Source organism: Amphiprion ocellaris, chromosome 9 (assembly GCF_022539595.1).
Source record: "Amphiprion ocellaris isolate individual 3 ecotype Okinawa chromosome 9, ASM2253959v1, whole genome shotgun sequence".
Lineage (NCBI taxonomy): Eukaryota > Metazoa > Chordata > Actinopteri > Pomacentridae > Amphiprion > Amphiprion ocellaris.
The window spans coordinates 23,797,665-23,809,571 of record NC_072774.1 but is presented as its reverse complement, the minus strand read 5'-3'; the positions used below and the strand labels follow the sequence as shown (position 1 = coordinate 23,809,571).

Genomic DNA, 11,907 nt, shown 5'->3' with positions numbered 1-11,907 from the left:
ACAAAACTGCCAAGAAAGATATTTATAAAAGTTTCAGAGATGGGATACCTCTGACTTTTAAATATTGGAACAGATTTCCATATGTGTGTGTGTGTGTGTGTGTGTGTGTGTGTGTGTGTGTGTGTGTGTGTGTGTGTGTGTGTGTGTGTTTCCTACCGTCATTGTTGTGGAAATCATTGTTAATAATTTAAGGAATAATCAACATAAATGTGATCAGACAGTCTTTTTTTGTATTGTTTTCATCATTATTATTGTTGTTTAAAGATGATGGCACAAGTTTGCTATTGAGGAAGTTTGCATCAAACAAGGTGCCCTTCATACGACTTAGTACCCTTGAAGTTGCTCTCAGGTTCAAAAAGGTTGGTGACCCCTGAGTTAGATCATGGACAGAAGAGCCGAGTTATAAAACATGACATGAAAAGTAATTTTAGGAACTTTCTCCCACCAGTTCTTTAAATGCATGGTTGCAAATAAACAAATGAATCTACTGATTTAGATCAACTATTTATGCTGCAAATAATACAGCATGTCAATAGTAATTGCATCAACGTAAAATTGTGTGTAAATAAAACTTGTTTCGGTGTTATTTGATTTTAAAGTGTATTCAAGTTGAGGTAACTTAATGAAATTGGTTATTTTTCTTCACCTCGAGGTCACGATTTAAAATCCCTTAACTCAAAAAGACTGATGCAAATGGTTCCAAACCCAAAAGTTATTTTTCAGGGTCCAAGAGCTGCATAAACATGTGTGATAAAGATTTGCTATTTTTATCTTTTAATTTACTTCAGATTATTTATATTCCAGGAACTATGGGGCAATATTATAAAGCATTGGTTTAATATGGATTTTCTCTCTCTAGAATCCATTATTCTCTCATTTCACTGAGAGATATTTAGTCTTGATGCTGTACTGATCAAACGATTTTGTCAGTATTGGTTGTATTTTTACACGTCTCTTTCCAGCTAGTTCTCTCTGCCGCTGCTTTGTAGTGTCATGACAGATAGAAATATAACGGTTTAAAATGCATTTTCTGTAAATCACTAAACTTGACAAAGTGCAGATGCATTTTTTAATGTTGCAGATTCAGTCTGTGGTGGTCTGACAGATGCTGTTAGAAAGAAAGATGGTGAACTGCTCCCTCTAGTGTCTGTCTGCTCTGAATCCTAAATAATGCTTCAGTCAACGCTTTAATGAAGCTCTATGATGATGTCAATTAGGATTTGAACTAAAATCTGCTCACTAATGACCAACAGAAACACACATAGTTACAGCTTCAGCATCATTTATTGAGATTTACAGACTCATTTTGTATGAAACTTTATTTTTCTGTCCCTGATTTCTTAACCCCCATGGTTCTGCTTGGACATCTACCACTGTAGCAGGTTTCTCTTGTTTTTAAAAAGTTTCTGTTAAATGCTTGGAATCATCATAACTGCAGGAATACATGTTGAAGTAAGGATAATGTGAAAACATAGCTGGAGTTACAACTAAAAATAAACTTATTGTACAGAACTAAAAGAGGAAAATAACCTGATGGCAAACTAAAATTAAACACGGTGGAAGTAAGAGAAAAATGGACTGGCTGACGGCCACCATTTTATAGTATATTTATGATATATTATACAACACAGACCAACCCAGACAGGAGCTGCAACGAAAAGTAAGTCTGTTTAACAAAACCGAAGCACAAACAGAACCAAAATCAAACAAGATGTCAGCCAGAGAGTCTGACTGACTGATACCTTTACATCAGAGCCACCAGGTGAGCTGTATTAACCATCCATCCATCCATCCATCCATCCATCCATCCATCCATCCATCCATCCATCCATTATCTATACACCACTTAATCCTCATTAGGGGCATGGGGGTGCTGGAGTCTATCCCAGTTGATTTGGGTGAAGGCAGGGGACACACACTTATGAACTATTTAGAATCACCTATTAACCTGAGCATGTTTATTTTTTGGACTGTGAGAGGAAGTCAGAGTACCCAGAGAGAACATGCAAACTCCATGCAGAAAGATCCCAGGACCAAGCCAGGATGTGACCCAGGGATCTTCTAGCTGTGAGGCGACAGCGCTAAGCACAGAGTCACTGTGCAGCCCGCTAACCAGCCAGGAGATCAACTTTCCTCTTTAATGGTCAGTTATGACGGCCAAAATAAACACACAAGCACAAAGATGAAAGCAATGACGTAGCGGAAGTCAACTGAAGACCGTGTCACCGTCTGAGCACTCCTCAGCAGCTTCTGTGTCCAGCTCACATGCGGGATAAACAAAAGAGAGAGTCTCTGACTGAATTTGCAGCGGTTAAAAGTGAATGTCTGGAGTAAAATGCCTGCATTACTGAAGGACACAAATCCTCTCTCGTGATCTACAAACAGGGTGATGCCTACGGGTTGGTTTATCCAGACAGGAATGTGAAGAGGAGCTCTGCACCTTTTACACTCCAACATGATGATCCAATGTCCCTCTGCAGTGTCTGGTAAAATTGCCCCACCCAAATACATCAGTACTCTGATTAGTCCTAAGTCCAGCAAAGTTTTCCTTCCGGCCTCAGCTTCATAGTAGAACCTCCCCTCAGACAAGTTGTTATCTACAGGGATGTGATGTTCACTGGCACACTGAGGGCCCTCGTTGGGAAAACAGCTCATGAAAGGATCTTGCTTCTGATTGGAATCCGCACTGTTTGCTTCCACTTTGCTTTTCCCCTTGCTCTGCACTGACGCCTTCTTCTGACCCTTTTTTCCTGGTTTGTGTTTAATTTCCTGCACTTCTGCATTTTTCTTCCCCATCTGAGCCCCTTTGTCTACATACTCTTCCTCCAGAGGGACGGTATCATGAGCGCTATGTTCAGCACACAAGGAGCAAACACGAGTCTGGTCGTCCCTGCAGAGGAACTCAAGAATCCTGTTGTGTTTCTGGCATATTTTGTCCTCCAGCTTGTGCACAGGATTAGTCAGTTTGTGTCTTTTTAGGGAAGAGACTCTGTGGTGAGGCTCTAGGTGTGTCTCGCAGTAGGAAGTCAGACACACCAAACAGGTTTTGGAGGCTCTGATCTTGTTGCCAGGGCAATAGTCACACGGCACCTGTCCAGGTTTCACTGGGGAATCCGCATGATGTTTCTTAAAGTTCTCCACAACTTCCCTGAATTCGATGTTAACACGAAGCTTGAGGTGTTTGGTGAACTTCTCGTTGCACAGCGGACACTGACAGTGCAGCTTGTCGGCCCAGTGCCTGCTGAGACAGGCCAAGCAGAAGTTGTGTCCACATGGGATAGAAACCGGCTCGGTGAAGACGTCCAGACAGATGGAGCACTGGAACTGCTCCTCAGACAAGAAGCTGCTGGTGGAGGCCATACCTGCAGGACACGTTTAAAGCTGTCAGTCAGCAGCGACTAAAACTTTTTAAACTCCTCTGGGCTGCTGGTGTGAGTCATTCTACACAGCAGGAATAACTAAACACCAGATACACTCCTGCTGCTGGTTTGAGGTGAGCCAAAAATAAGTTTGTTTGCCAGCATATGAATAAAAAACTTTAAAAAGTAAAGATTAGACTGCTAAACAAGAATGTAAGCACTGCAATGCAAATGTCTAAATGTTTCAAACAGAACAAAAAGATCATAAAAGAACTAGTATGACTCTGACATTGCTGCAAACTGAAGTTTCATTAAAATGTTGTGATTATTCACCAAACAACTATAAAATGGTTGAAATATTATTACAGTGGAACTTCACCTTGCTGGATGAGGAAGCTCTGCTGTTTCTTTGTATCCACTGGACTGTTTACCAGCTGTGTTGGTGCACAAAAACAAAGTTAGGTTTCATTTCACTGTATAAGATGTAGAGATGCTCCTCCTCTCCTGACTCATGCTTCACTTATTTGTTTCGTGCTCTCTCATTAACCCTGAACAGTGAGACGGGCGAGAGTTTGGCCTGTTAAAGCAGCTGATAACATTTATGTAGGTGACCTAGTTTCAGGGTTGATGCCTCACTGGGACACTTAGTGAACCAATTTTTTTTCATGTGCATTTTGCTGCAAGTCAAATGACTGACATGTAAAACGCCAGGAAGACAGGAGGGAGGAGGAAAATGGACAGATCTTTGCAGTGTGTTTCTACTTTTCTGTTTCTTTGTCATGGAGAAGCAGCTCTTAGAATCATCACCAACCTGATAGAGTTTGCATGTGTCCATGTGTCTGTGTTGTTTTCTATGAAGCTGCAACTTCCTCCTACAGTCTAAACTCACTCATGGTAGTTGAACTGTGTGTGATGCTCCATCAGTCTGTCCAGGCCGAACCTTCTCCTGCTCCCTATCAGCCGGGACCCTCTACAGAATAAAGCTTTTTTCGTCTTCATGTTCCATGTAGAAAACTAGGCTATTATTGTTGTATGATTCATGCATGCGGGTTATTCATCACTAATTCATTCTGTAATTAATAAAGATTGGCAACAGCAGAAACTTCACTCACTTTAACTCGAGGATCAGCAAGAAAAGAAAAGCTTCTTAAAGCCAAAATGTAAAAAACGAAACAGCAGAACAAAGCTAACCCTTGTCAGCTAGTTTCTTATTCTTATAATTAATGTTAAAGGTAGAGTCTGCAAATCTGGAGAGAAATCATTGATCGAGTTAACATATTTAGGTAGATAGTTTGTGCAACATTTATGCACAAGCATGAGTGTGCGCAGAATAGTGAGAGTTGTGTGGATCAGTCTGAGGACAGGTCTGATTGAACTCTGAATCCTATCATAATCGTAAATAAAAGCTAAACCAAATGTCACGAAGAAGTGAAAACATGTGGGCTCCTTCTAAACAAATATAGCACAGTGAGGAGGCTGTATGATGTGAGGAAAGAAGCCTCACAGGGGTTGCATCACTGCTTTCATCTGATTCTTTAACACCTCCGGTTTTCATCTCAGGAGCTCTTTGATTGTAGTACTCTGAGGTTTCTGATGTGATTTCTGATGTTTTGCTTGATCTTATTTAAAATGATTTCACACTTAAATATAAATATTACTGAGGAAAAGTAAATTTGGTGACTATTTTGGTGAATATTGACCTAAATGAAGCCTCTTTACCACATTATCAAGGGAAATCTTAAGACAATAGGCAAAGAATTAGCTTCAAACTTTTATCAACGTATAAATATTCAACTAAAAAGATCACTAGTAGTGGTTTTCTTTGCCTGTAGATGTAATGTTCCTCTCATGGTGCGAAAATTTAATAAAGGAGTCCTACATCAGCCACATAAAAGAGAGTTTAACATGCGAGCACAATGCCAGTCTATAGTATGATCCTGCACCAAGTTTCATTCTTCTGCTCACCAGTTGCTGGGGGTAAAACACAAAGACGTTTGAGTGTTAAACTGCCAAATAAAGCAAACTAACAAACAAAAAAAGGAGTAGAGATTAGGCTTTTAGACATGTGAATAATGCAATAACTTCAATGTTTAAAAGAAAAATGGCTTTGCAAGGTATTAATGAGGAGTTTTGGAGAGAATTCTATATTTTTATGAAAAAGTTCCACAGCAAGCCATTAAATCTTTAAAAAACTAATAACTGGTGGTGAAGGTTACTGGAGAGAGATATTTCTCAAAAGCAAATTCACTACTATCTAATGTACTTGATGTTCATCCCAGTAAAATACTTTTTAAATATTGTGGTTCTGCATCATGATGAAGGTAATAAACATGTAGCATCAATGATGAAAAAAAAACTTTGCTGTAATGTTGCAAGAACTAAACCAAACCTCAAACACAGGTCATACCTTTCTGGCTGAAAACTATGAATATAAATGGTCAGAATATATCTTTACTTTCCAGAGGCAGATTCTGACCAAATATAGACTCACTCACTAGGTCACTGCAAGAAGATGGAAACACAGTTATTCTTAAAATATGACAAATACTGTGACAAAGTGATGAAAACTCTTTATTCTCACAACTTTCTCTATGTGTTTTGCTTGAATTTAACCATGTTGGTGCAACATTTAGGGTTAATATCATCGTATGAGGGATTCAAGCAACAAACGGACATTATTTAGTTTCTTATTTATAGATCAAATGTGGTTTCATTGTTTGTTCCTTCGTTGTGGCTCACCCTGCAGGACCGTCCTGTTTTGGAGCAGGTCGCCCGGCACTTCCTTTTAAGATGTCACAGTGACATCATAAATCCATGTTTCTTTCTCAATGTTTGTTTTATGTAAAAATACATCATTGAGTGGAGACTTTGAATATTCAGCTCATACAGAGATGTTTAGAAATGTCAGTGAATTTGTAGTTTGTATGAAGATGTTTGCAATTTTTTTTACGTCTAGGTTGTGTAGTATTTTTATTTGTGTAGCAGTGTACTGCCATGTTGTCTGATGGTGGAGCTGAAGTGATGAAGGTGTCAACTGAACCCATATAAAAGGAGATCAAGTTTCATTCCTTAGAAGCAGAGGAGAGGCTGTGTTGCCAGAACTGTGTCGTTGTTTGAGGAGCTGTAGGTTCATTTTGAAATGATTTATTCCTTGTAATTACTTTTCTTGTACTGAATTAAGAAGTACTGTAAATATAATCTTCACCCGAGTCTGCTGAGTCACAAATTTGATACTATGAAACAAGAAAATTGCAAACTTCACAGAACTGGTGGAAAATAAAAAGCAAAACCACAGATAGCTGCACAATATATGACAAATAATGAGTCTGTTATAGAAATGGCACACACACAAAACACACGACTGACATATTAAATGAGGATTACAACAAGTAAAGAGGAAGGAATCAGTGATGAAAGATGAAAAGAGCAACACAGGAAGGAAAGTTGAGAGTAAGAATTATGTAAGAGAATAAAGCTGATTTTTCTCCAAGCAGAACAAAACTGGGTCAAAACATTTATTAATTAACCAATCTCACATTTTAATCAGAAAGCAGAGAGTAGCTTCTCGTCTCTTCACCTGCACACCTCTTTCTGTTTAATGATCCACTGAACCAGCTCAGACCAGCAGTGTGTGCGTTTGTGTAACTTCAGCTCTCTGCAGTGTGAAACCACCGACGTGCTGCCTGAGGATTAAAAAAGATTCATTAATCACCTTTAAATACCTTTGATAAGATTACACTCTGTTTGTTTGTCTGCTTTGAAGGTCGACGCCACAACAAAGAATGAACATTTCATCTGAAGCCTCATTTCCATATAAAAGTAAAAATCAATTGTAGCTTCTGCACCTCATTAAACCAAAAATACTCCTTCTCAGAATAAATGCGTTAATCCAGGGTTTGGTGCAGCTCAGTGGTAATGATCTGATGCAGTGAAGCTGCTACATGGTTTCTCTACCAAACATCCCATAATTACACAATTCAGTTCACTCAGTGACACAAATTAGATCAAAAATTAATAAACAGCCTTTATTTCTCACTATATTTGTCATTAAAGATTACTTTAAATCTAGAGAGGTCATTGTTTGAAGTTGTTCTCATTCATTATAATGAAATAATAACAATAATCTAACTAGGCAACTTATATAGAATATTCATACAGCTGAGCTCCAAATTATTAATTTTCCTAATTTTTGCTTATAATAATGACATGTAGTTGACCAGAGAACGTCTGCATGAGTTCATAATGAATTAAAAAGCTATTGAACATGATATAAATGACCTGGAGCATTTGGAAAAGTGAGGAAATTGCATATTCCCAACATTTTACATGAATGATTGTGGACATGGAGTGTTTAGAATTTTCTTATTGATTAATTACAAAAACAATACAGAAATAGTCAAAATCCATCTTTAACATCTCTAACACACTGTCTTTCTGTCACTTGTTCATTGAACTTTTAGCCAGAATAAACCTTTTGGTCAGATAAAAGATAATTTTAATTCAAAGTTTGCATCAGAAATAGAATTTGGTTGAGCTATGACTTGGTTTCCTTCATCCTTTCCATGTTGACCTCCAAAAATAATGAGATTTTACAGAAATCTTCTTCCATCCATTCATAAATCTAAGAGGTCCTGATAAAATCTTTAGCTGTAAATACTGTTGAACTTGAATATTCTGGGAAATCCTACAATCTGAATGTTGTTTTTTTTTTATAAAGAAAGAAAAAACACAAATGAAAATTAATTTGCATCTAATTAAATTACAGTATTGTTTATTGGGATGAAAGTGAAGAAGGCCAGTTCATGTTAGTTGTCAGCAGTATATAAATGTCAAAATACAACATTATTCACTGTTGCATTTCTACAAAAGAATAATCTTTACTGCACCAGTGAAGTAAATGTGTCTTTGTATTAACAATAAGATCAGATAGCTTAAAAACACAGAAATATTTAACAAAAAAGCAATTCAGTGCAAATGTTGAATGGAATTATTTAATTGAAACATAAAGAATGTGTTTCTGCTGCTCATTAATTTGATTCTTCTTGTCTTATTTCTTCATCAAATATCTTCGCGCTCACCTGAGTGGACTCACCTGAAGGTTCACTTCAGTTTAACCAGCAGGTGTCGTAGCTGCACTGCTGATAGATGATTGGTTGCTGAGCGGAAGTTTCAGGGAAACAGCTGTTGAATAAAAAACCTGAGCAAAACTAAATGTTGAAGCTTTGAAGTTTTTGATCAGCGGCATGTTTCCTAACATCACTATGATCTGAATCTATTCCGTCTGTCAGTCTGTCTGAGGGCCTTTCTGTCCACCGGGTCTCTGGTTATTAGACCGGTTATTGTATCGGCCGACCTCCCGGTGAGAGGCCACCGTCAGGATCACGTCAGACTGACGGAGCGTAAAGAATCCTGTGGGACGAAATAATGAAAAAATAGAGATGGAGAGAAACCAGCCCAGAGGGGAAGATTTCCCTGTCAAACAAAATTCTTGTTCTTTCTTTCTTTGAAGCGTCAAAACCGGCACAAGCGCATTCCTGTACGTGCGTAACCGCCTCACTCCAGCGCCGTGAACGCGGTCGTGTACAGAAGACTAAAGAGTGAAATGAGCTGGAGTCAGATTTTAGATTCAGATTTGATCTACAACAGGTTTTCATATAGATACAGAAAGTAGACACTCGTGCGTAATTTGGCCAAAAAGCGCAGAAAATCAGTTTTAATTCATAAAGTCTGTTTCCTGTAAAGCCAGTGGTGTGGATCATACATCCCATAACAACATCACACTTCATATGATAAACATCATGGATGAGTAATGTGTAAATGTGCCGCTACTGCTCTCAGACACTTTGGGAAATGATGAGCGCAGGTTTGGAGCAGCTGCCGGCAGGGGGGAGGAGAACTCCACCCAGCGCAGGATCTGAGCGGGCGGAGCGGAGCGGAGCGGAGGGCAGCTTGCGCCGAGAGGCTCGGGCTGGTTGGACGGGACGCAGGAAACTTCAGAGGGACCAAAGTCCATCCGGAGCTCGGAGGAGGCTGGCAGCACCGTGTGAGGGCGCGCTGGGAACCGACGCACATGTGAGCTGTCCAGAAATGCTCCAAAGATGGCGGTGGTGGCAGCGACGGGAGTTCCGCGCGGCTCCGGAGTGCAGAAAAGTGGGTTTGCGGAGGTTCTGGTGCGGGAGCGCTGGCACAAAGTTTTGGTCAACTTGAACGAGGAAGCGCTCACGCTGAGCTGCGAGGAGAGCAGCGACGGAGACGGCGTCAACTTCAACGGCGTCACCAACGGATCTTACCATGACAACAGCAACACCAACTCCAACAACGGGCCGCACGCGGCGCGCACCGTCTTCACCGACCTCCCGGACACGGTCCCGGAGGCGATCGCCAACAGAAAGCGGTGCGTCAAGGTGAGCAAGCAGGAAGTCGGCGGACTCGGCATCAGCATCAAGGGAGGGAAGGAGAACAAGATGCCCATCCTCATCAGCAAGATCTTCAAGGGGCTGGCGGCGGACCAGACCCAGGCTCTGTACGTGGGGGACGCCATCCTGTCCGTGAACGGAATGAACCTGCGGGACGCCACGCACGACGAGGCGGTGCAGGCGCTGAAACGGGCCGGAAAGGAGGTGACTCTGGAAGGTAGGCAGAGACCCCGAACCTGTCCAGCAGGTCCACTGAGCTGATCAGGTCTGGTTCTGGATGTGAGTGTTTGGAGGTCAGTCAGTCACCTGGTTCATTCTGTCACATGTTGATCAGGTTTAGCTGAAGAACCTCAGAGTCTCACTGAAGGAAACACTGATGTAAAACCCCTGCACAGCTCCAGTCCTCATGTTTCCCGGTTGTTTATGTGTCCAGTGGTCCGGAAGTATTTGTTCCAGGCGCCAGCTGATTGACTCAGTACAGAACCCAGCAGGACTCTGAAGCCTGAGAATAAAACCCAGCATTAGAGAGGAAGGAAAGGTGTTTTTATTATGACAGTCATGTTGCGTTACTAAGTCACAGTTTGAAAAAAAGTTATTTTTTTCCCTGTACATGTATTTAATTTATGGTGATTCTAAATTGCCTGTAGGTGTGAATGTGATTGTTTGTCTCCGTGTGTAAAACCTGTCCAGGCTGTCCCCTGCCTTCACCCTAAGTCAGCTGGGATAGACTAATGAGGATGACAAGAAGCGGTGTATAGATAATGGATAGATGTATTTGATTTACAGCAGAATACGAAAATGCATCATACTTGATCTAGTATGAGGTATTTTCTTGATGAATCGATTATTTGTTGGGTCTATAAAAGTCAGAATATGGGCAAAAATGTTGATTACTGTTTCTCAAATCCAAAGAAAATGTTCTGAAATGTCTAATTTTTACCACAACCCAAAGATAATAAATTTACTGTGATAGAGGACTCAAACCAATTACAATATAACCAATCAGTTTATTCATTGCAACTCTAAAGCAGTGCAGCTTCAGCGCCTGCACATGCCAGGTTTACTTCATACCAGGTGATCCTCTGGTTCCGTTATGCAGAAGAGAACAGTTCAGGTTTCTAGTGGAAGCATTATTATGCAGCATCAGACTCATCTCAAGGCTGCTCAGTAAGTCCGAGCTTCCCTCCGCTTCCTCAGACGTGCAGCCACTTTGGTGCTTTACAGCCACAAGATGTGGATGAAGATAAAGCTGAGGGCAGGCGGATTCCACAGCGAGGGCTGAACGTTGTTTAAAAAACCCTCCAAACACACAATCACACAAACGCACAGCGGAAACTGTTGCACTCGAGTGTCTGCGTCAGAGCTCTTTATTCCTGCTCCTGGAGGACTCTTGGACCCGAGATAGCAAGAACAATGTCTCTCGCCCCCCCTTCCTCTCTCTTTACCTAACACACACACACAGACACACACACACTGATGAAGCTTCCCATGGGAGCTGCAGAGGGAGCATATGGTCCCAGCTGAAAACTTATAGAGATATGCAGCAGGAGGGTGGAGGCAGGAATTTGAGTTTAATGGGCAGAAAGAGGAGGAGCGCTAACGGGAGGTTAAAGACGACTGGAGGGGTTAAATTAAAGATAACACAAAATCATGCTTCAGCACAGCTTCATGTGTCTCTGCCTGAAAGCTGCAGAACATGTAGCCAAGCATGTACACTTTCATTTCAAGAATGAAACGCAGCGAGCGGCGTTATGTAAAGCCCAAAATGAGTGATGTCTCCCTTTCTTATTCCTGAGTGTAAGACACCTTTGAGAGACGCTGGCAGTTTCACACGAGGAAAGAGGATCAAGAGGAAGGGTCTGATTGATCTCTGAGGAGATAGTGGCTGTCTCGGGGGAACGCAGTGTGCTGCTGCGTCTTTGTGCATTTTGTGTGGATGTTTGTGCGTGCGTAGTAAACTCTGTGGTTTTACTAAAGCGCTGACAAGTCTTCCTGGAAAGTCATTAGGAAGATGAGGGAACAAGAAAGACTAAAAAATTAACTCTGAAGTGCCAAAAATGCAGTTTCTCAAATGACCACTTGGGGCTGGTTCAAAAAGAGCGTAAATCCCCATCGACCCGCATGTTAAAATG

The 11,907-nt window shown here is 41.0% G+C and overlaps 2 protein-coding genes across 3 annotated transcripts in view; one reads left to right on the top strand and one right to left on the bottom strand.

The window, feature by feature from the left end:
• Positions 1-1,265: 1,265 nt before the first annotated feature.
• LOC111579840 (tripartite motif-containing protein 26-like) lies at positions 1,266-3,810 on the bottom strand. Its single transcript, XM_023287338.3, has 2 exons — positions 3,739-3,810; positions 1,266-3,362 (listed from the first exon to the last, which is right to left on the bottom strand). The coding sequence occupies exon 2, from the start codon at positions 3,358-3,360 to the stop codon at positions 2,149-2,151; it is 1,212 nt and encodes a 403-aa protein (XP_023143106.3). The 5' UTR covers positions 3,361-3,362; positions 3,739-3,810; the 3' UTR covers positions 1,266-2,148.
• Positions 3,811-9,282: 5,472 nt separating this feature from the next.
• Positions 9,283-11,907, top strand: part of sntb1 (syntrophin, basic 1) — a 48,115-nt gene continuing 45,490 nt past the window's right edge. Inside the window, exon 1 of one of the 2 annotated variants that reach the window (XM_023287333.3) lies at positions 9,283-9,992. In XM_023287333.3, the coding sequence (XP_023143101.2) occupies positions 9,458-9,992 (535 nt within the window). In that variant the 5' untranslated portion in view covers positions 9,283-9,457. The remainder of the gene's footprint in view (positions 9,993-11,907) is intronic. The other variant, XM_023287332.3, reaches the window with a different exon arrangement.